Here is a 26,374-nt window from a genome sequence, read left to right on the forward strand (position 1 = left end):
CATAATGTTTGAACTTTAAAGGATGGAAAAACTAAGAAATATAAGTTTGCTGGTATCAACAACAAACAACAAGTAATTTTTTTTTACTTTTCAAATGCTATGACATTGTCTTCCTTTTGTTCACTGTTATTAACAACGAACAAAGTAAAAATAACTTCTTTTGTTCGCTGTTAGCCTGTTAGTAACATTAGCAAAATCCTGACCTTAGGTTCAGACACGAAGATACTTATTTTAAAAATCAAAATTCAGCTACTCTTATTTCCACTTTAATTTATATTAATTGGACTATTTAGCCCATAATTCTAATGCGAAGAGACCGTATCTCAAAATAATTTGTGGTAGAACTTTTACATATTAACTTGGATACCAAACTTATAAAATTTGACCCAACCCAAAAGCTCGAATGATCCATTTTGACGGGGAACTGTTTGTTTTCCTAAAATTTGGTTGATTTTTGAGTTCAAATCAATAATTTCTAGTTATAAGAAAAACTTTTATTTTGGGCCATTTCTTTTTAGTCTCTCCCGTTAAATATTTTCAAGAAAAATGGTATATATTAAAGGTGTTTTAATAAAGTTATATTAATATACCAAGAATAAAACAAAAAATAAATCTATTTTCAATTTGGTAATTGATCGATAATCATGACAAAAATCTCTATTTAGCAAATGATTGTTAGCTGGAGCTGACAAACTGTTGGCTAATTTGACCTGTTGAAAGTATTGGCTGATAAACAAACTGTTTAAGCCAGAGTTGTTAAAACTTAAAAGGTATTTTGTATAAATTACTTGCTGATTATTGATTGTTTATTAGAGAAAAAAGGCTAAAAGTTAAAATTCAATGTAAAAAACAAACAAGAGTAAATTTTGGGTTTTGACTAAAAAGCTAGTCTTTTAACTAGCTTAAAAAACTATTTATCAAATACTTTTTTGGGAGCTATTATTGTGAAAGACCGTTAATCAGTGAGACGACCTCAAAACAAAAAGATTATATGCTAATAATTGTATTAGTTGATTTATTCAACCCATATATAAAAAGCGTCACACAGTGAACTATCTCACACAAGATTTTTTTTTTTTTTTTTTCTATTTTACCATCTAACAAGCTAATAAAAAAGCTAATTGCTAAATACTAAGTACTTGCATCCACACAATAGATGAGCATGTGATGCATGGTACATAATGTAAAGATTTGGTAGTTGATGCTTTAAAAAATGACTCTTTTCTTTTTGGCACCATTATTTTATAGTTTTGTTAATTATTAATAGCAACAGTAATAAAAATGGCAAAAATGCATGATGTGAAGTGAAAGAGAGGGCGGTCCAGCAAAGTTGGCACTATCACAATTCACAATTGAGAGTGCCAAAGACATTAAAGAACAATACAAACATCCGCTCCTCCTCTCCCCCACGCTCTAATATATATATATATATATATATATATATATATATATTTATTTATTTAAATATTTATTTATTTTATAGTACAAATTAAAAGGAATAGAAGGAGTATATGTTAATTCCTTCTCATTGCTGAGCCATTGCTACTAGCCTACTACTTGTCTACTTGTACAATTTTTCTATTTACTTCTATTTTATGTCTACTCTTTTGTTATTCAGTGTTGTTCTTGTTATTTAATAGGCCTTAGGTAAATTGAAAAAATAGATTCTTTTTTAGAAGGATCGTTTTGAATTTGAAAAAATAACAGAGACGCATCCTATATAATATAATTATCATTGTGTCATGTACTTAATAATTGATAATTGAACTAATTATAAATTATAAATTTTTAAATGTCTACTTTATCAACCAGAATTTTCAAATATTAGAATTTAGGGCCCTAGGCAAATGCTTACCTTACTAATGGTTAGAAACAGCCCAATTGCTATTGCTCAATACAATGCTTAATGCAATGCAATTTGATACTTAATTCAGTTCAAGTTACGAATTGCGATACTTTCAAACAATACTAAATCGTATTAGTTGGATTCTACAAAACTAGGATAGAAACCCGTGTAATGTACGGATTTTTAAATACGTTAATATTTTAATGAAATTTTAGATTGCAAACCATATTTCACATTTTTCCTAAAATTCAAAATTATAGTTATGGTAGTCTAACAATATAAATGACTGATTTTAATGATCAATTAATTGAATTTTATGTCATTTTAGTTTTAAATAACAATTGATGGAAAAAGGGATTATTATGTACTTCAAGCAATTTCCTAAATAACTGTATAAGTTTATACACAATGTAATTTATTCTGTAGTATAATTTTCTACGCGGTGTAATTTCAGAATTTTATCAGACAATATATAATGTTTTACACAATACATTATATATTTTCCATTATAATTTTTTAAATAATACATTTATGTACAACTATGTAATTGGAATAATTTGATTTATTGCATTCATTAATGTATGAGTTTTTCCAAAAATATAAATTAGCATATATGATAAGTGTAATACATGCAAATTAGTTTAATTCCATTAATACTAACCAATGAAAAAAAGACAAATATTATACTCACAATCAAACTTCCTTTTTACTATTATACAATAAAGTTAATAGAATGCATAATTATTCTAAACGTTAGGTTTAATGCTAGAGCCAATATATATCAAATAAAGTTAATCTAACTGACGCATTTTATAAATAAGTTAATTAGCCCAATTTATATATTATGAGAATGTAAACACTATGTCATCTAACCATATACAATATTTCACTAAAGTAGTTGAATCAGAAAATTACATTATCATTATGAAATACTCGAATTCACTCATGTAGTTGAAAATTTTGAAATAAATACAATACTACATTTTTTTAATAATGTAATTCTCGAAATTAAGTCCAAGAAAATTGTATGTTTACTTTCTTTGTTTCAATTTATTAGTTATATTTAATTAAACTTGTGAGAATTTTTTGATTAAAATGTAATAAAAAATCCAATACAGTAAAAATAATAAAGAAAGGTAAAGGTAAAGGACACACTCAATATCCCGCACAAGGTAGGGTTTGGATGGGGTGTTTTGCTTTTTTTTTTTAAAAGATGTGGACAAATCATACTCGTTCCCTCAAAAAGGAAGTAAAGAGAGATGCACGCAGTCAAGAAACCCCCAATTAATACCTACGCCTAATAAGGGTCGAACCCAAAACTCCACATGTAAATGCTATATCCATTAAGCCATAAATATCATTATTTTACCTTTCCTCAAGTATCATTAATACTCAAAAGTTTGAAACATAATAATGTAATTAACTGGGAGATTATGTTGTGGGGCATTGAATTTACTCTGCCTAGAATAATGGAGGCAAAACAATAATAAAGTATTACATGTTCTACTATAGTCAAACAATAATAACTCTTCTACATGCATTATTAACAATTTAATCTATTTTAAAGTTTTATATTAACTCACAATTGTATAAGATTTCTTTTATCGACAAATCATAAATAAGCACAATAAGTTTTGAGGTTCGATAATATAAGTAATTAAAATTAAATAAAGGGAAAAGTGTTAAAAAGTATTTGATAAAAATTTTTTTTCAAAAAAGTACCTAATAAGAAAACATTTGTCAAAAATACCTAACAAATTTTTTTTTCCCAAAGAGTACCAACAATCGTTAAATATAATGAGCAAATTGAATTGGAAAAGAAATTGAAGATGAGGAAGAAGAATTTTCGATTTTGACCAGTCAACCGTTATATTTGACGGTCAACTGAAGAAAAACGTTAATTGATACTCCTTGGAAAAGAAAAAATTTTATTAGGTATTTTTTAACAATTTTTTATTAGGTACTTTTTGATATTTTTTTCCTTAAATAAATTTAAGATAAATTAATATTTGAGATTCTATATATGTGAGTTTTGGTACATTATTCTTACAATTGTCCCAACAAAGTTAATCACTTAAAGACAGAGAGAAATCCAGGTCTGAGTCTACTTAGACCAATGATCTAGATTATTGGATTAAAAATCTTATAAATATGAGTAATGACATTATATTGCGTAATAAATATTATAGTATATAACATATCTTGAGACCTCAACTATCAACTTAAGTTTTTAGTTGAGTTGGTTTCTTGACATAATATCAGAGCCTAACATAGTCCACACTTATAGTCTAAAAGACTCTCATATGAAGGGGCGTGTTAAAGTATATATAAAACATATCTTAGGATTTTAACCATTAAATTAAGCTTTTAGTTAAGTTGATTAATCGAAAACAAATAATATATAACAAAAAAGTCAAATTGATTCTAACATATATATATATATATATATATATATAAAAGATTCACCCGATACTAATTATCCTAGATTGGGCTCTTCTCAAAGAGTAGAAGTATGATGATATGGGGACACAAAGTGGGCATATGAGATAATCAACTGCAATTGTAATGCTGTCTTGCATTCAGCATATGATATCGGTTATATTGATTTATTACTTTTTCTTTTTAAAGAATCATTTAAACTTTTGAACTCCTTACTTTGAGAATGACCTATATTATATTTAACTTTTTTATTTATAATTTTACAACTAAATTATTAAGCTTTAAATGTTGTTTTTTTTTTAATTAAGTGGTATCCCATCTTTGTCATTTCCAACTTATAAAGCTGAAAAAAATGTATCTTGATCTATAAAGACTAGCATGCTACTCCTATTTATTATGCTTGATGTCCCTATTGTGGATCATACCCCTAAGTAATATACTCCCCCAATTCAGCATTAATTCTCATTTATTTTATACACTCTATTCAATGTACTTATTCAATCCTTAATATGAATAATCTTTATATTAAGGCGAATCAAACAAGATCCCACATGACTATATTTTAATTTGTAGACTAATAATAAAATATAAATTAAGAGTAAGAGATGAATAGTGTCTAAAAAGCAAATAAAACGTTAGTGCTGAATTTGAGAGAATATTATACTCCTATTTTTTTCAATCAATCAAATTGAAATTAGAAGAGTGAAAGTGAAAATAAACTTGAATTTAATTGAATAAATACGATAAATTTAAATTGAATTGAATCGATAATAAATGGGTAACATGTCTTAAGAGTTACATATAAATACTAAAGATATATCGATCTATAATATTATAAATTTCCGCTAATATTCTATATTTTAAAATTAATATCTTCTATTACTATAGAGAAGTATTAATTTTGATTTTTTATACTTGAATATATATTTTTTAATAATTTATATACTAAAATATAATAAAATTTATTTTTATTTAATTCGCTTTGATATAATTTTAATTTATTTTAACTTTTTATACATATTAATGTTATATATTACAAAATGTTGAGAGTCAAATTATAGGATTTCGTCACTGCTTTTTAGTACTTTATAGCAATATTGTTATGGGAACAAAAAAGTTAAATTAAAGGATAAATAAAAATCTTGATACAATATAGAGAAAAGGATAAGGTCCCTACCAATATAAGGTATTCCTTTTTATTTGAGGTTAAAGTAGTTTTAGCTTGCTTGTTAAAAATAGTTTATCGTTTTGAATTCAAATAATCTGAATTAAAACTTTGACTTTGACTCGGACTTTATTAAAATATAATTTTTAACTAATTTATTATAATTTAGACAAATTTTTATCTAGTAATATTGTTTTTGAATTTATTATTGGTGTGGTAATTTGTACTCCATCACAAAAGATTTTTTTTTTCTTCTGAGATTCCAACACTGTTAAAATTTTTAATGTGTTTGTGTAAAATACATTATTATTGATGCATGTTAAAGATTGGTATCAATCGTCAAAATATACTAATTATATACTATTTCTACAATAAGGGTTGAAAGAAAAATCCTTTAACCACTAAAGTTAAATTCATAAACTGAATAAAAAAATAACTCTAACATTATTTTTAATAATTTGAATGTTTTTATGGTATTGTCTTATATTATTTTTACTAATTTGAATGTAATGATAAATATAGTGAAATTATTTTAAAAATTATTTGTTTGGAAACTATGACGACCCTAATTTTGGTATGGAAAACATACTAATATCCATTTGCAAAATAAAATGATCACATGGAGGTGATGATGCATAATAATCTAGTGAAATCAGATGTATATTTGGTTTTCTTTTTGCAGTTTTTATTCATTATAATAATAATATATGACTTCTATTATATAATAATATAAACTTCATGTTAATTTTTCGGGATAAAACTTTGATATTATTATTATAATTATTACACTTTTCTTTCTTTAATGTTCTTTTCATTTGGAATATTTCACCTTAAGAAAAGAGAAATTTAATTAATGTTTTTGAGACATATTTAGAAGATAAAATATCTATGAGAGATCTCGTTATATTCGTCTTAATATACATATATATATATATATATATATATATATATATATTTTAATCATGTATTTTTTATAATTTTTTATTATGTATATTTAGAAATATAAATATTTAAAATTTGCTTTGAAAATTGCAAGTAAACGTAAAAAATAGAAGAAAACAAAGTGAGTATTACCGTATAAAAAGGGTTATTGGGACAGTATATTATTTGGACTAATTGATAATATAAAACAGGAAGCTTCTTGTAAAGATACGTGTCTGAAAATTGACTCAATTATATTGAAATGAAAGAATTATGAATATATATTGATAAATTGGGTATATGTTGTACACTTTATGTGAATAAAAACAGTTATTTGAACACGAGTTTTAATTTTCGTGAGATTGACATATTTTTCATTAAAAATTACATTGGAAAATTTTACTACTATTGATTTTTTTTAAGTCTATTAATTTAGTAATGCCATATATCAATTACCAAACGAGCTCTTATAAAGGGCTAATTATAGAAATATAAAATAATAATATACTAACATAAGTTAATAGTAAATTCTCAACTTAATGTCATTTTAGAAACAATCGGTCTCTCAAGAGACTGTCTTTTTTGGAGACGTCTCTCAGACCCAACTCATTAAACTTTAATGTCTACTTATTGTATCTTTTATATCTACTTACGTAATTCATAATGCCTACTTACAATTACTTAATGCCCACTGAAAAAGTACTTAAAATGTCTACTTATAATATTCTTAATACTTACCGATCGAGAAACTTAGTATACTAGCCTACTTACGATATCCTTAATGCCTACTTATAATATACTTAATGCCCATCGAGTAAATACATAAGTACTTATAATATTTAAATGTCTACTTACAATATTCTTAACGTCTACCGAAAAGTCACCCCATATTTTCCTTTTTAGGCCAACCCAATTAGAGATAGTCGCTCAACAAGAAATTGTGTTTTAGAAAAGATAACTAATAGACTATGAAAGTCCAATGGGATGAATTCGCGATATCTACTAGTATAAAGTGAGCCAAACAAAATCATCAATATATATTTGTTTGGACCAACTTAATTGTCATTCATGTATGCTTTATATTTTATACAATTTATTATAAGTGCATTTTTAATCAAATAACCTGGATTATAGACTCAAACCTAAAATTTTCTCGAAAAGTCTACCATGTAGTAAGAGGCTACCCTACTCCCTGCAAGTAGGTTCATGAGAATTCAATACGTATCCTCATAGATGCCTTACTTCTAAGGGCACAATCCCTTATGATACCGACTAAATCTATGGAAATTAATTGAACTCTTATTTGACTAAATTTGACCAATGATTGACTAGAGCTCCAACTTTATTCAACATATTAACCAATTCAGATGATCTAAACTCAATTTGATAAGTGGTTGCTCATAAGCACTCTATGATATTCAAGCACATAGATATTGCAATATTATATGTAATTATATTTTGATATTCGTTTGAGATACATCTCTTGATCTTTTTGAATCGTGGGATTTTTTAGCCACGTTCTTTTTTATGTGTATGAGTTGCCGCCTTTTTTCCTTCCTCAGACCCTGATTATAGTTTTTTATGGGCGGGATACACTGAGTACAATGATGATGATATGTAATTATATTTTGAAATTTGTAGGAAATATTAATAATTTTTTAAATAAGATTATGTTGGACTAATTTAAAATAAATTATGATACGATTAAATTAATTTTAAATAAAATCATAAGTTTTCATTTATTTTAAACTGCACTAACAGATACTAAATGATAAGAGACTAAGAGTAATTTATAAGGTTCTTATTTTAACCATCTAATTAATTAAATTTTAATCAATTTTTTTAGTCTAACCTAATGCACACTAGTTAATTTATTCTCAAATCTTCAACTTTTATTATTTTAGTTTTTTATATTCCATTCAGTTCAATCTAGCGCTAAATCTTAAATAATATTTAGACTGAAATGTCAAATCTACACACTAATTTAATCCACTCAGTCACAAATCCACAACCTCATGAAATCAACTTAACACAAGATATGGCCATCATAAAATGATTAAGTTCATTCAAACAGGAAAGATATGGCCATCATAAAATGATTAAGTTCATTCAAACAGGGGCGTACCTCGGATTTTTTAGGAATAGGGTTGCACAATATTTTTAAAGCATGATAAAATTAAATTTTAATTTTTGCATTACGTCGATAAAGGATGATATAAAATAAAGCATATAAAACGCAAAAAAAAAAGTAGAACTCCACTAACCCGTTAACTGTCATCGTATATGAAAATAAAGATTGCATCTTGACTCTAACAAAATTGTGAACTTGATTGTTTTATTGACTAACCCGCAAAAGCGTCCAATCTTTAGGTTTTATCTAGTGTTTTTACTGAAATAAACTTATCATTATAACTAATTAAATATGTTTTTATTTTATACTCCCTCCAATATCTCTAAGTATAAAAAACTGATATTGATAAAATTTACATTTAGATGAATCAAATAAAATCGTATTTGACTATATTTTAATATCTAAATTAAAAATAAAGTACAAATGTAGTGTGATTGAGGAATAGTGTCAAAAAATAAAAAGAGACAATTTATATGAATTGAAAGGAGTATAATACTCCCTCCGTTCTTTTAAATTCTTCCACTTTTGGGTTTTCACACATATTAAGAAAAAGAGAATCTTTGGTTATAGTGGGTATTATTTTAATTAAATAATAGTGTGAAGTAATGATTGTATTGAAAATATAAGAGAGAAAATAATTATAAATAAAAGTAAAAAAAAAAACTGATTTTATTAAATTAATTAAAAATGAAGTAGAACCTTACAATGGAGGTAATTTAACCAACTTTTCAAATTTGGAAAGTTTGGAGCTTTACATTAAAAAAAAAAAAGGAGGGAACTTAATCCCTCCATACAAAAACCAAAAAAATTAGAAATTTACAATTATGGATCAACAAATTAGATACATTGACCAAATTAAACTAACATGGATCAGCAATTACATGTACTCTAATCAGAATTTACATCAACTAATCTGAAAAAATGACCTTACAAATTCCAGTTTAGCCTATAAAGGCTGCTGTTTGTGAAAAATAAGTAGCCAAATAGATTGTGAAAAATCAGTAGCCAAACAATCTGGAAAAATCAGCAACATTATCTTCTAAAAATCAGTAGCTTTTATTAACAACTTACAAATTCTTCGTATATATTCGAAAACAGTAGCCAAACAGTTTGTGAAAAAGATCATCCTATCATTAACCTTCAATGGCTTCAGGAAGTGAAGATGAGCAACAGGGAGCTTGATACTTTTGATCGAATTCATACGTTCCAGAGTTTAGTTCTGAATCAGAAGAAGAGCCACAAAATATGGAAGAAATAGGACCACAACAACAAAATCAACATTAGCCAAGAGTCACGAATGAGTTAAGACAACTTATTTTCCAAGAGATGTTGTCACTAAAAGTTAGTGACTCACTTTCTCGTGGTACATTCAAACGCATAGCTCAAAAATACGGCTACACACATAGAACCATCCGAGATTTATGGAAACGAGCAATACAAACCAAGGAAGCAAACAAAATCATACATTGTGGACTCCAAGTACAAAAATTGTGGAAGAAAAAGAGTGGTCGTACCACCAAACTTACTTGAGTCTAGACCCATTGGCGAACGCACTTGCATTAGAGATGTTGCAACATGTTTAGATTTGGCACCGTTAACGGTGTGGAGGTTGATAAAAAGAGGCGAGATAAAGGCTCATTCAAATTCACTACACCCGGCTTTAACCGATGCCAACAAAATAAGGAGGGTGGAGTGGATTTTGAGCCTTATCCAAGAAGACACCATTCAAAGACACCCGATTTGCAAAGTAATGTACGATTATATTCACATTGACGAGAAGTGGTTTTATTTAACCAAGAAAACGCAAAGGGTTTATTTAGCGCACAAAGAAAAGGTCCCATATAGGGCAGCGAAGTCATCAAAGTTCATACCTAAGACCATGTTCTTAGAGGCTGTTTCTAGGCCTAGATCAAATCATTTTGGTCAATGTACGTTTGATGGGAAAATTGGAATTTTCCCTTTTATCAATAGGGTGGCAGCACAAAGAGATTCAAAGAATTGACCAGGGGGTTCAATAGAAATTAAACCAACCGAATCAGTTAATCAAGAAGTTTATAGGAGTATGCTCATACAACAATTGATTCCGGCTATACTAAGAAAATGGCCAAGTGAAAGTACCTTCCATTATTTTTATTCAACAAGATAATGCAAGGGTTCATATCACAAACGATGATCCAATATGGCAACAACAAAATAGGCAAGGGGGTTTAACTTTCATTCTTACTCAACAACCTCCAAATAGTGCGGATTGTAATATTCTAGACTTGGCTTTCTCTAGGAGCATACAATCACTTATGCTTAAAAAGATGCCCAAAAATATGACAGAATTAATCACAGCGGTTGAGGATGCATTCGAAGAGCTACATCCAAAGACCTTAAGTAATGTGTGGATCTCATTACAACATCATTTAAATGAGATTCTAAAACTTAAGGGGTGTAATGACTACATACAACCACACTTTGGAAAGAAGGTTCAAGAAGACAATGGCAGGTTAAAGATTCAAGTGAGAATCCCAACACAATTAGTTAGAGAAGCTGTAGCTTTTCTTAACCTAAACAAGGATCAGCAACTAACACAAGCATTAACAGAAAATGAGGATGCTGCACAAACAACAGAGATCATTCAAGAAGCTTATGATCAGGCAGTTGAAGAAACTCAAGGATGACAAACATCAAAGCCCCTCAGTTTATTTTGTTCAAATCATCATTAAAATTGTAGCTATAAAAACTTAGGAGCAACAATTTGTTAATCACAACCCATATTAACGATTAATATGCATGTTATTGATTAGCTAGTCACTTCATTATTTTACATAATTTCAGTTTAAAAGCCCCTTGATTCTTCATAGAGGTTATGAAACCTCTCAGATTATAATTGATCATCAACAAATGAAGTAACTGAACATGCTAAAAAAATCAAGTGATAGGTTTTGGTTTACCAAATGCTACTCAACCAAGTAATCAAAGTAAATTTTTCAGAATTTAGAGGTTCAACAATTTGACATCACAGGGGCTTGTACACATGAAACCAGCAATAAACATCAACCCTAAAACCAGCAACATAATACCAACAATAGAACGAAAAAAACCCAAATAAACCAGAAGAACACAATATCAACAAAAACACATAAAAAACAAAAGAAAAAACAAACATCAAACATAAATACAAGATCATCATAATCCAGCATCAAACAACAACACATAAAATCAGCTCCAATTTTTCAAATTTAATTAAAAAAACAAACGAAAAATCAGAACAACCTTACAATCATCAAGCACGTTATTTGGGGTTCAATTTTGCCCTAGAAGCAATACATCTTCAGGAGTGTCAGGGACAACCAAATTGATTTCATCTTCTTTCACATTAGTTGGAGTTAATGGATATAATTTAGATGATTCCTTTTCAACAAAAGGAGAAGTTGGTGGAGATTCATGATACACAGATGTGGCATTATCTTCACGTACCTTTTGATATGCCTCAAGATCTTTTTTTGACCACTTCAAAATTTCATTGGAGTAAGAATGGGAACGACCATAGAGGGAACAAGAACAAAACTCACCATAATCACATAGACCGTCATAAAGATATGAAGGAATTGTGGAGTCACTTTTAGATTCGTTGTTTTCCATTGCAAAGATTTAAAGGTTCAACAAGAAGATAATGACGGATTTTAGAACATGGGGCTTTAAATTTTGAAACTTTGCCAAAACAAACAAAACGAACCTCAAAATGATGAGAAAAAACCGATCTACATTTTAATGCAGTTAAAATGCACTAAAAATGAACAACAAACAGGGGGAAAAGCCATGAAAATGGTGTTCATGAAGAGAGAGAAATGACCGTTCAATAGGAGGAGGAAGAATAGGAAGGCAGTAGGTGTAATAATGAAAAGTTCAACGCCCAAAAACACAAAAAATGAATCCGTATGATTCGGAGTATATTAAAAGAAAAGGGGGCGTTTTAAGGGGTAAAAGTGGGATAAAAACTTTCTAAAAATAGAAAGTATTCTAAAGTGGAAGAACTTATGAAACTACCCGTTATAATAAGGTGAAAGAACTTATGAAACTACCCGTTATAATAAGGTGAAAGAACTTAAAAGAACGGAGGGAGTATCATTTAGAAATATTCACGTTGATCGCATTTAAGGTCTAATGCACTAGAAGGAATACATGTTATAAATAGTTTTTCGCTTAGAACACACTTGCCACTTGCCAGAGTTGTCTTGTTTGAAAACTTGAATGTGGATTTGGCTTAATTTGGTCCCGAGTTCAATCCTTAGCATTAGAAATTTTTCTAAAATATTTTGATGGTGTTGCCTGGGCTACCCCGGGCACCCATGTAGTGTATCATTCGCTTTTTTTTTTTAAAAAAATAATAGTAATAATAAATAAATAAATAAAATAGTAGTAATAAATCTATAAAAACAAATTTCAAAAATTTTTTTTTAAAAAAACTCCCCATTAACAAATAACTTCCCACTTCTCCTCTAAATCTTATAACTAACCTCATTTACCCACTATAAATTAAACCAATTACCCTTAATTCATTCACATTATTACTCACATTTCCTTTTTCTCCTACAAACTACTTCCTCCATCTTCCAATTGCTTAAAATTTAATCAAGAAAAAGTAAGATTTTGATATTAAAGGTATGAATTTCATCTATTTGTTAGAAAATTTTTTTATTCAAAACCCAAAAAAAATTATGCTATTAATTGAAAAACACCCATCTTTTATTTGAAAAATGGAAAAAAAATAAATTTCTGACTTTAGTTTTCTGGCGATATGACGATCACTAGGATACCACCGGCGTGCGACGGCGGCCACTGGAGCCACCGCCGGCCGGCACCTTCTTCCTTCTCTTTCTCTCTCTCTCTCTCTCTCTCTCCTCCTCTCTCTTCTTTCCCCTGTTTCTTTTCGTGGGTATTAGTAACCAGTACCAAATTTCCTAAGTTTTCTAAAGCACCTTTATACATATTTTCTATTTTTTTTATAATCCTTTTATTATTTAAACTTTGTCCTTTTCTTTTAAAACTATTACTACTAATCTTTAAAATTTTAACTACATTTTAAAATTTGTCATTTTAAATAAATTATAAAATATAAATCGAAAGTCTTTTAATTTATTTATTTCGATTGGGTTGATCGAGGTATTAATTTGAGATACATTATTTTTTCGTGTAGACAGCGAATTCGTTGACAAAGATTATTAGAAGCGTATGTTTGTCTAGGATCGCGTGACAAGGTAATTCTCAATGTCCATCTAATTAGGACTATCCCATTAATATTATGTGCTAAGTGATAATTAAGTGTTTTTAAATAGAATGCATGATTTTATATGACATTATTTTGTATGATATTATGTTTTATATATTCTCAAATTATATTTACTATTATTTTTGTCAAACTTAAATTTATAATTACTATTTTGATAAAATTTAATTATTATTTTGATAATGAAATTAGATACGGTTTAATTTGAAAGAGAAATACTTATAATATTATTATTTTGATGTAAGTTATATTATTATTTTAATAATGATTTTAAATGCGATTGAATTTGGGAGAAAAATATTATGATATTAATATTGGAATTGAATATTCTTGAGATATATTTTTCTTGGGAAAACCTATGGTCATAAAATAAAATGTATAATGTATGTTGATTATATGTTTGTGTGCACGTGACTAATTATTAAAATATATTAAATCACGTAAAGTGTAACACTAGGGAAATGAAGCTCTTATATTTGTTGTGATTCAAGTATAAGGGTGATGCACACTAGGGTTCCATGAGATTACTCTGCTGGCCTTGAATTATTTGGGGTGACGACCTCTTGATGAAGTAGGTATAGGGGTAAAGCCTCGGCCTACTGGTGTTCTCGTTCCCTTAAATTAAAAATTGATTATGTGTTTGTCATTATTAAATATCAAATTAATAAATTGGTTTATGAGATATTATATATATTGTTTTCACAAATTGCTTTTTTTTAAACTCAGCTATATATTATTTTCTAAAATTATTTTTAATTTGATTATATTTTATTTTCTTAAATCATTTTCAAACTTAATTGTTTTATGGGATGGAGTTGGAATTACTCAATTTTCTGATTTTGGGAGTTTTTCCTATGTTTTTCTTGCATTCTTATGTTGCAGGTTATTGATTGCGTGGGAATCGTGAAGTGAGAATCACTTAGAAACATAGCTTTTTTTAGAGTCGTATTTCAGTTTAAATTTTACCTTAAGTTGTTTAAATTTTATATGGACATAGATTGCGTTTCAGTCTTTTCTCATGTTGTAAGACCCTTTGTTGGATTTAAAGTTATTAAGTTATTTCTTAGTCGTTAAGCCTTACATTTATTTTATTAGAAATATATGTGGTGGTAACACTCCCATGAGTAGGTTTTGACTCGTGTTTTCATGAAAGGTATTTTCAAAAGTTCGACCTATTTTGAGGGTGTTACAAGTAGGACGGCCCATGCATACAAATCAATATCATGTTACATCATTGAATTAAATGATCGAGCAATATAATTTAGATAGAGGATGTGTATATTTTCAATATCACGATCAACAAAAAAATTTACACATCCAAACGCAACCTATCGTTTATGCCAACCAAACTAAATGCATATATATGATTGTGCATATATGGGGTAGTTGCTAGAGATGGGTGTTAAATTAGGTGTCCTACAAATTCACAATACATGTGCCATAGTAAGTCATATTGATATATCTATCACTCATTGAATAAAATGGGTTTCATTAAAGGGGATTTAGTCGGCATTAAGGAATCATACTAAAGGGTACCCTTAGATTTCAGGAGACTAGACACTTTACATAGGTGGTTGTAGTCATTCTTGTAACAACATAGAATTTGTTTGACAAATAACATTAGGCTAGTTTAAGTTTAAAGTATTGGTTGATCTTAAAGCTATTAAGTTATTTATTATAAAGATAATTAGTAACAATTTATTGTTGATTGTTGAAATGTGAGTTTAAAAGTAAAATTTAACCAAAAAGTCATTGCCAAACACACTCATCCATTATATTACAATTTACAAGACAAGAAGTGTTTGGAACAAGGTAAAAAGGTGCATATTGGGTATGCTTTGAACAAGCCATTATGGGGAAGGAAGGTGCCTAGAATGAGGCACGCAACAACAGCAAGTCAGTGAAAGTTGGGAGTAGGTACTCGTTCGAGCTCGATCCCTAATGCAAGGCAATATTGAATTTTTCTATTTTAGTCGATTCTTGAGGGAGAAGTTTAGTAATCTTACCTAGAATTATTTATCTTAATTAGGGCCCTATATAGAAGCCTAAATATCATTTGGAATGGTAAGGGGAGGCTAATACATAGAAAAAAAATCTTTGAAACCAATAATAAAAATTCCAATTATTATGAGAAGTTCACATATTTTCATAACAAACCTTTGATAGACGTACATATTTCTTCGACAAAGGTTTTATAGAAAAAGTTAGGAGGTCATAAAAGCAATAACAACAATTAGCAAAGCTACAAAACTTGCCAATACAAGTTCACATGTATTGCGTATTGCAGGGTGGCTAGCTCACGACATATAGAGATGTATAAAAATCAACATAATAGGGAAAAAAAAATGATGATAATTAACCAAAAACAAATATATACATCATATTGATGAATCCAAATACAAACATATTTAGTAGTACATATAAAAGGTCCCCTCCCTCAAGACCCTTTACATTATTGGCCACAATTCTTTTGGGCCATTACACATATTTTTAATAGTAGCAAATTGATTCTTCCTTAATAACAAAAGGAATTGAAAAAAAATTCCTAAAAAAAATTGAAAAATTAATTTACACGTGTGACCATCACACGCTTGATAGATTACAATTCTCAAAACTGAAATTTATGTACTAAGTAATTGCTTCATGCAACTTTTTCCCGCCAAAAAATACAACATACACACACGAGCCACACTTCTTTATCTAGGCCGTGCAGCACATTACTCTTTTTTTCTTTATTTTTTGAAAGTGTAACACTAATGTTATTCATGAGCTATCTTATTCATCCATCCTTTGATATGGATCTTTCTTTTCGTTCTTAATTAATTGAGGATTTGAGGGCATAGAAACCGAGATAGAGAGGTATAGAAAAAGAACGACTCGATTTAACTTTTTCTTTTTCTATTTTCAAAAGAGAAAATAAGTATTCAGGTTTTACTTTTAAAAGAAAAGTATTAACCCGAACTTCTTATATATCTATTACGAAAAATCAACAAAAAAATCTTAAAACCTTTTAATATTTCAAATCACTTCTTTTTTCTCACCTATACTTGCAATACAATGGACCCGCTCACCAACTTCAAAAGAAAAATCTTAACCTTTGAATATGCAATATTATCAATCACTTCCCACTTCGTAACTCTCCACCATATCAAACTCCTCTTTCTCTCCACCATTATATCTTATACTTTGTGTCACACAAAATCAAGTATACATATACAATGAACTACACCAACTCCCAATGCCTTTGGGATTTTGCAAAAGCCATTTTTTTTCATCAAATGGCAATGCAAGGTTCAAAAAAAAATCAAATTAATTAGATATTTTTGATAAATTTATTGATCATTGATCAAAAGCCCATCCTAGGCAAAAAGAAAAAGGAAAAAAATTTAGTAACCTAATTATTAAAGATCATAATTATCATCATCTACCCATGATTGATTATTGTTTAGTTTTCTCTTTTTATTAGAAAAAGGAGATGATGAAGAAGAGGAAGATGAAGATGGAGATAATGAGTCATTATATGACCTGATTTTTGTGATTTGTGCTGTAATTCTGAATTGTGGTATCACTTTGATGGACTTTCTTCTGCTATTATCCACCACTAATTGTTGCATTACTTTGTAGCAATCCATAACATTTTCCTGCAATACAAAACAAGTATGTTCTTGTCAACTTTTGTTCATCATGCATATGATTGTTATGATGGTTACAGTATAACAATAAATTTAAAATTTTAATTGAGTTAATTTTTTGACACGATAAAAAGGTCACGAGTTCAAATCTCAACTACTTCATTTAAAGTGCAATATTTTGTGCGTTAGGTATGAGGATTGGAGACTATAATTCTAGCCCAAAGGACTCTCACGTGAGGGGGCGTGTTATAGCATATTATATTGTTAGGCCGTGACAATTCGTCGCATAATCTCACTGTGGCCCACTTGTGTGGACACGAGACACCCGTAGGCTCGGGCCTACAAACCCACGGGTTAATAGCGTTGATTGACACATATACTTGGTAAGGTTCATTGTTTCAAAACCATGTGGTAGTAGGAAGATTAACTCCTTCAATATATATGCAAGTCCACAACTCACTATTTTATCGATATGGAATCTTGTCTCATGTAAAGTATTTCTAACATATATCAACCTTCTAAAATCCAAATGTATATCGTATGTTAGATATTCAGATACTTAGTGATGTTAAAAAGTTAAGCTGATGATCGTAAATACTTTATTACGCCCTTCATATATACAAGGGTTTTTTGAGACGAGAAGTGTAGATACAAATACTCAATTTTAAAAATGTAATTTTGAGATTTGAGATTTAATATTCCTCATCATAGCTATATATATAATAATAGTCTTTGGTGATTATTAAAGAATGCGTGATTGAGGATAGTTTGAATACTATAGAGTCTATAGTTTTAAGAAAAATTATTAGCATTAAGAAAACTTTGAGTGAGTGCGCTTACTTTACACAGCCCATCACACCATGACTCAGCATGCTCAGGGTTGACTAAGGACAAACTTGGCATTTCACTTGCTGCACAAAGTATGGCAGCTGCTGCTATGCTTGATGGCCAATATTCTTCAAAGCCGACCTCTGTTATATAGTGACGGATCAAAATCAATAAAAATACAAATTACTATGTTATATAATCATCATAAAAAACATATTTAATTACAATATTTTTAAACTCAATGCCCTCACATGAGGGCGCGGACGATGAACAACTTGGTCAATGGTCAATCTCTTCAAAGTAAAACAATAGTATGACAATTTTATAAAAACATAGGGAATAATGCCTAAAATTTTAATTTGTCACTCTAATGAATTTGTTTCATTTGTCGAGTAGGAAAATTTATTGGCCGTATTTTTTTTATGGGTATAAGTTATTGTTGTCCTTTTTTCTTCCCGACCTTGATCATAGTTTTCTCTGGACGAGATACATTGGATATGATGATAATGAATGAATTTGAATCATCATTTAATTTATTACTAATAAGTTGATCACCTTACAAAAAATTTCAAGATATATCACTAATATAAATCAATTGTCACCCGAGAACGTCCTTATTGTTACACACCCATAAAGCCAATTATTTTTATTGATTTGTGATTTAATTGTTTTAAATACGTACATATATATTATAACACAGTATAAAATTATTAATGTATAGTACAAAGGATAAATAAATAAATATAATTAATTACCATGTGTATTAGAGAGGATAATATCGGTTGATCGTGAGATTAGGAGTTTTGTACAATTTCTTGTTGTGTCAATTTTGTAAGCAAAGAAGCCGATGAAAGTGAAAGGTGTAACAAGTCTTAATCTCCAATTTAGAACATTTAGAACAAGAAGTTCCATTTTTTGGATTGTCTTCGGCTCGAAAATGAACTTAGTGCCTTCAACCTGATCATTATATTATTTTCAATAATCATTAACTTAAATAATAATATAGTCAATAATAGAGAATTATTATGAAAATGACCTATCAAAGATCACGGAAAATCATGAAAACTAAAAATATGGGTGATGATGATGGACCGAAAATTTCATTTCAACATCACAAATAAGATTTAAGGTGAAGAGTCGGAATTATTTAATAAAATTAAAGGGTTTTTGAGTACTTATATTTTATTGACAATGCTCAACACTAATATAAATATATTGACATAAATGAAGAGTTTAAAGTGAGCATTATATATATTTCAATATCATTGGCTTAATACTATAAATAATATAGTCAATAATAGATAATTATAATGAAAAAAACCTATGAAAAATAACAAAGGTGAAGGCGGGATTTTCGTGGTGATGGATCAAAATTTTCGTTTTAACATCACAACTAGATTTAGGTCAAGGGTTGGAATTTTATAAAAAAATTGAAGGGTTTTGAGTACTTATATTTTATTGACTACAATCACTACTATTATAAATATTGTGACTTGAATATATAGTTTAAAGTGATTATAAAGATCTAATAGAGACCTTTACATAAATGAAATCCCATTTTTTGATACCGTGTTAAATGACTAATTTAATCAAGAGTTTTAGCTGATTGTTTGAATTTGAAAATTGATTTAATATTCTATTATTATGATTATAATTGAGGGGAAAAAATTTGCAAAAATAAAAAATGAATTATATGAAAATGACCTGCAGATCCAACAAGGAAGGAACAAGAGGTTCCTCCATCTTGGCAGCTAGTGACAAGCATGCAACTGATAAAAGTTGTAATGGCCACCCACCTGTCTGCTACGTTACATATATAAAAGATTTTCATGTCAATCATATATACAACTGGTCTTAATTTCAGTTTATCAATGCACAAAAATCAGAAATTTATTGGTTGTTTCCGAGAAAAAGATTGATAATTACATAATTATTAACTTCTGTAGACAATTAATTAATCAATAATTTAATAATTAAATCTTTTTAAGACAACTAATAACAAGCTAATCCACATTTCAATTATAATCGGCAAAAGCTAAATAATATCTTTCATGCGTTTGAACTTAGATAAAAATAAATATTTTTTAGAATAAATTAGAAAAAAATATAAGATAATTATTGTATTGTAATATACTTTAAGTGGTGATTATTTTAATTTAATGTATTTCTAGGTAATATAATTAATGCGTGTATGATTCAAAATTTAAAATATATTGTGAATATAATTTACTATTTAAAATTATTTATATCTTTATTATAGCTCTGTATATGATCTATTTGACTCTAAAATGACATTTGAATATAATTAAATATAATACATAAACAAATTTATAATTTAAAAATTAACCAAACTCAAAATATTATATTTAAAAAGTAATTAAAAATCTAAATGAATGTCTCTTAGTTACATTACTTTAAAAGAGAAGGATGAGAGAGTTAAGGTGTATTTTTATTGGATTTTTATAACAATTAGATGAGAAGAATAGAACTTTCTTTCTATAAAAGTAAGCTTTATTTGGTTTATTAGCATCAAAAGAAAATCCACGTTTCAATTGGGTTATCTTAGACTAGAAAGTGTATAGCTTTAGCTATCTATAAAGATAGAAAAATTCTCAAGCATCTTTATACAACTAGGAAATCCATCATTTACATGTAAGTGAAGTAGTCATCACTAATCACCAACCACTTTGGATTAATCTACGCCAAACCTAACATTAATTAATATTTTTGTGCACTTTTGGTACAAATACTCTAAAAAATTGAATATAATAAGTTAAAATAGTAGAATATTTAGAAATAGAACATAATATATAGAGAATAAAGTGATGAAGTCATATAAAAATATAAAAATAAGGCAAATTCATAATAACGAATTAAAATGAAAAATAACGCGAATAGAGTGATGAATACATATACATCAATTTTATATTCCATCTATACTGGTAATGATTATCTTGATCATCTTTTCTTCTAAATTATTATAATTAAGAACATCAAAATAATAACATCACTTATTAAGGAGAAACTTGAATCATTAATCTTTCATATTTCTCACAACTAAACTCATTAATTTTTTGCTGAAATTGAAATTTAATTGAATCTGTTTTAATATCTGACAAACTTATTTTAAAATTTAGTAAATTTATAGTTTTGCATTAATAAACTTGAGTTATTAAAATCTAATATTTTTCAAAGTAAATTTTAAAATTTAAATCAATATTCAACAACTAAATTTCTAAAAATAAATTTGAAATTCTTGTATAAAAATTACTTATTCTCTATTGTAAATTATAAATTGCATAACTTTTTAAAAAAATAGTTTATAGTAATATAAATCTCTAACAAAATAGATAAAACTCAATCAGCTAAAAACTAACCTGATCCACATTGTCTACATATCAACTCACAGACTTTATTTATTGATACTTAGGCTCATATCATGGAATTGGAGAAGTACTATTCAATGATATAATTGATATTAATGGAGCCCACTTAACACATAAAAAATTCCATAATAGTAATGTCATTTGATTTACATTTTTATTTAGGCAAGTATAGTTTGTAATGTATATCAAGTCCTTTGAGTAATTATGTGAATTGGACATGGTAGGCCAAAAACCAGAAATATTTAAAAAGGTTTGGTGTGTAGCTAACTCTTTTACATCAATACTATGGTCATCCATTTCAGAGAATGGCATAAGTGAGACAGATAATAGGAGCGGGGAAGAATTTAATTCAAGGAGGAAAATAAGGGTAGTAATAACAAATAAGGTACTTCAATTATGAGATAGGCCCCATTTTAGAATTACTCCTACATACTTGTATTAGTATACGAGAATTAAGTCTTGTCTCGGTGATGACACATACTATATTATTTAGATGAGACTTGAGTTCAATTCTCATAATAACAAATACTATATATTTGAAAAGTTAAATAACAAAAATAATAATATATTTCTAATAATTGTATTATAAGGTTCTTGACAATAATTATCTATGACTCTTCATAATAATAATATAAATCAATATCAAATTACAAATTTAAAAATAATCAAAATATAAATTTTATAAGCAACAATTTTATTACCTAAAATATAAACAAAAAAAATTCACCAAATTATGCATCAAATTACAAAAAGACGTAATCCATTAATATATTAATCATATTCGATAATCATTTAGAATTAGTAAAAAAAATGTTCAAATCAATAACAATAGTTTTGATTAAACAAAAATAAAGTGATGAAAAGAATAAGGTCTAAATTATCATTTCTAAACGATTTCACTAAAAAAAATTAGTCAAAATGTCAAATATGGTTATAATGTAAATATTTTTAACAACATAATTAAGGTGTATTTTGCTATATATGATATAATACATGCAATATTATAACTTACTTACCGGTAGATGATGGGAATTAAGAAAACGATTTACATAGTTGACAGCGAGGTATGCTGTCTCAGCCTGAAAACCATAGAACGCTCTCACCTGCTTAAAAAAACAAAATTAATAATGACAAATAAATTTAAGGGGAAAGTCAAATAATTAACAGAAAACATATTAAGTTACTAAAAGTAGAATATGACATTTATCCAACGTTGTAATTGAATTCGATTTTGATTTGACTTTAAGACTTTAAAAATGGATTTATAATTATGTAAAATCAATGTGAACACAAAATTCGATTTTAATCAATTCGAAAACATTTGACTCAAAATCGATCCGATGAGCCAAATAAACGCCTTTACTAAAAACAAATTGAAAAGTTATATATTAATATTAAATATATATAATGTCAGGCAATCAGAAAAAAGGATTGAATACCAACCAATTCCATTTAATATTTCCTATATTTCATGATGTTAATGTCTTAGTTCCCCACTTGTTCAAATCATTTTCTACTAAATTTCATTATTTTTTTCATTTTCCAATTATATTGTTAAATGCAAAACCAAAGGGTTAACTTTATCCATCATCCCTCACTTTGAAATTGCATGTAATTTTAAAAAGGTTTCCATATATTTATTTTTATTAATCCAGCAGGAATAAATGGAGACCAAGCACTGTAATAATAGTGCTTTTAAGAAAAAAAAAAAGATCTTTAAATCAATTCTGAGCATGTGAGAGGTCATAACACAATCAGTGGCAATTCGCACATGTTAGCTCTATCCAAAAATAGGTACTAGTATTTCTACTATAATTACTTTATTACTTTATACTTCATGTTATTCTTAAAAATTAATTATTATTATTATTATTATTATTATTATTATTATTATTATTATTATTATTTATTTGTAAACATTTATCGCACAAAAGTAATGTATACATATTTTATTTAAAATAAGACATAAATTTGCTACGGAAAGTAATTTTTAGAACATTATGTTTTCAAGAGTTTAGTAATGTCAAAATTTAAAGTATATAATTCATGTTTATTTCACAATATTTTAAATAAACCATAAACTTCTATTTTCTAAAAAAATGTCAAAGTTTAAATTAACTATGCACTATCAGTTATAGTTTATCACAGCTCAATATATTTGGTTGAAGCTTTAGAATATCTGGTATTATCTGGTATACTCTATAGTACGTAAAGTGTTAGAATACAAGTTATAAAAATACTACTCCCTCTATTTCAATGACTACTCCCTCTATTTCAATGACTTTGTTTCATTTCATTTGGGCTTGTTTATAAAGATATTTATTGAAGTCTTAATATCTCTAACGGTGCATAACTAAAAATTTTATAAAAAATTAATATTAATAATTTTTACATTGAGGCGAATCAAATAAGATTCCACTTAATTATATTTTAACTTATTTATTAAAAATAAAATAAAAAATACGATTGAACTGTAAATAATGTTAAAAAATTAAATAAGACAAAAATACTGTAGAATTACGAAAGATCAAAAAACAGATTGTAATGAACATATTATTACATTAATTCTTTGATTACCTTTAAAAAATAATAATAAATCATATTATTTTAATTTAAAATAGTAATAAAATTCAACATAATCAAAAGTATTGGAATCTTTTTTATTACATTTTCATTATCCATGTTAAGATTTTAACACCTATTTAAATTAATAATAAAATCTCAAAATCCTAACTCTAATCAAAAGTAATTTTCGACAATTAGGAAAAGCAAACGAAAGTGTACTAAGGCGCGCCGTCACTTTCTTCTTGATCATTTTTAATTCGCACGGCTCAATTTAGCAAATTTACCTTTTTATTTTCAAAAAAAAAAAATAATTTAAATAACGCCGTAGAGTGGAAAACCAAATAGAACAGTAACCTTCGCTCCTCACTTAAAACCACCAACACCGGCTCATATTATCATTCGCCGGTGATTTTCCCGATCAGCGCAAGTTAGGAAAAATAACGAAAAATTTCAGTTTGTTTTTCTAAATAATAAAAAACATAAGAAATGAATCAATTTGAAATTATGATGTTTTAACATTTTAAAATATATCATTATTTTTATCATCAAGCGTCCGTTTCGTTTTTGCCTCGAGTTTATACCTTGAGAATCCATGCAACAGAACGAGATCGAGATGAAGAGTCTAGAAAGTTCGACGAGGACGAGAGAGAAATGCTAGAATACGAAACATTATCGCCGGAATTAGTGATAGTAATGGAATTCCGTTCTTCTTCGATGAATCCAGCGATAATCGAAGATTCTTCTTCATCTACAACAATTACCGGAAAATCTATCTCCGATGAGAATTCCGATGCATGTCCGGCAGAAAGAACATCTCCGGATTCCTCGGAACAAAGTAAGTCTGGATAGTACGAGATCGACATGGAATTGATAGAAAAGATTGGCAATGGTTTGATTACTATAGGACAAAGCAACCGCCGTCCATGACGGCAATGAGGGAGAAGAAGGGAGGAAAGAGGAGCGGTGATGAGATTTTAATTAGATTTGGGGAAATGGGGAGAATGGAGAGAATGAAGATGAAGTTTGGAAGTGAATTTGATGGTGTATATATATGAGAATATTGGTCTCCCCTTTGCATATGAAATAAAAATCTTGGATTTAAATGTATTTCATCTTAATGCTTGTTGGATATTGGTCCCCTCTTGTGTAATGTTGGGATGTAAATAAAAATATCACATTTGATTGATCTGAACTTATTTAAAAATGAAGGTCATATCGAATTTTTAAATGATGAGAAAAGAGGTAAAAATAAGAAAAATAAAATATATATTTTATAATTGAAACTTTATGATATCTCGTATACTTTACAATACAGAGTGCTCGTTTAAGCACCTAGTATGCTCATTTGAGCACATGCCACCAGTCGTATGTCTGCTTGTTGTTGCTACTCGTTTCGTGTTAAACACTATATTTCCTTCCTTACATCAGTCAATAACTCAAACCTTAATAACTCATATCACACCCTAATATGCCCATCATTTCCCTCTATGGTGTCATCATTTGAGTTATATTATATGATCAAGACTAAGAAGGAACGACTAATTGAGAATCAAACTCAAAACATGTTTTTTAAAAAAGTGATATTAACTACATTTGAGACAAGATTCAATTTTCTAAAATGTATTAAATTCTTTGTTCATGAATAATTTAGTCACTAATGATCTTAAACCTAAAAACACATTTAACCCCTAATTTACATTAGAAACATGAAAGGCCAATTACTAGCTAGAAATAGTAAGTGTTCGATTAATTTCAACTTTGCTACGAAGTGAAAAAAACAAAAAGAAAATTGATAAGCATACCAAAACATCGACAAAAACAGATTAAACCACTTAGCGTTGTAAATCAGCAATACTATTAACATTTTGTTTTTAGAAAAAAAGGAAAAGTAACTAAAGGTTATATTAAACCAATAATTATTGATGCCACGTGCATGATTACCATAATGTCAATGAAAAATAACTTGATTAAAATCACTAAATCTATATAGTTAACACCTCATTACTACAAACACGCTAATAGTCATTAATAAGGTCTATGATTAAATTTGTCCTATGATTATTCATTCTTCAAAAAAATCTATTCTTGTGATTCAATCTATTACCACCTTAAAAAGTATATTAGGTAGTAACGAAAAACTACAAAGAAAAAACTCATTAAAAATGAGAGCTATTACGGCTCTACCT

At 27.9% G+C, this 26,374-nt stretch overlaps 1 protein-coding gene across 2 annotated transcripts; it reads right to left on the minus strand.

Annotated features, from left to right (window-relative positions):
- Positions 1-16,132: 16,132 nt before the first annotated feature.
- On the minus strand, positions 16,133-25,339 carry LOC130820715 (cyclin-D1-1-like). Of its 2 annotated transcripts, none has more exons than XM_057686200.1 (6): positions 24,770-25,339; positions 22,640-22,726; positions 19,942-20,037; positions 18,993-19,194; positions 18,250-18,380; positions 16,133-17,418 (listed from the first exon to the last, which is right to left on the minus strand). In XM_057686200.1, the coding sequence occupies exons 1-6, from the start codon at positions 25,049-25,051 to the stop codon at positions 17,179-17,181; spliced, it is 1,038 nt and encodes a 345-aa protein (XP_057542183.1). In that variant the 5' UTR covers positions 25,052-25,339; the 3' UTR covers positions 16,133-17,178. The 2 variants fall into 2 exon arrangements, with proteins under 2 accessions (XP_057542183.1, XP_057542182.1); XM_057686199.1 differs by having other exon boundaries at positions 19,942-20,040; positions 24,770-25,265.
- Positions 25,340-26,374: the final 1,035 nt, after the last annotated feature.

This window comes from Amaranthus tricolor, chromosome 8, assembly GCF_026212465.1.
Source record: "Amaranthus tricolor cultivar Red isolate AtriRed21 chromosome 8, ASM2621246v1, whole genome shotgun sequence".
Classification (NCBI taxonomy): Eukaryota; Viridiplantae; Streptophyta; class Magnoliopsida; order Caryophyllales; family Amaranthaceae; genus Amaranthus; species Amaranthus tricolor.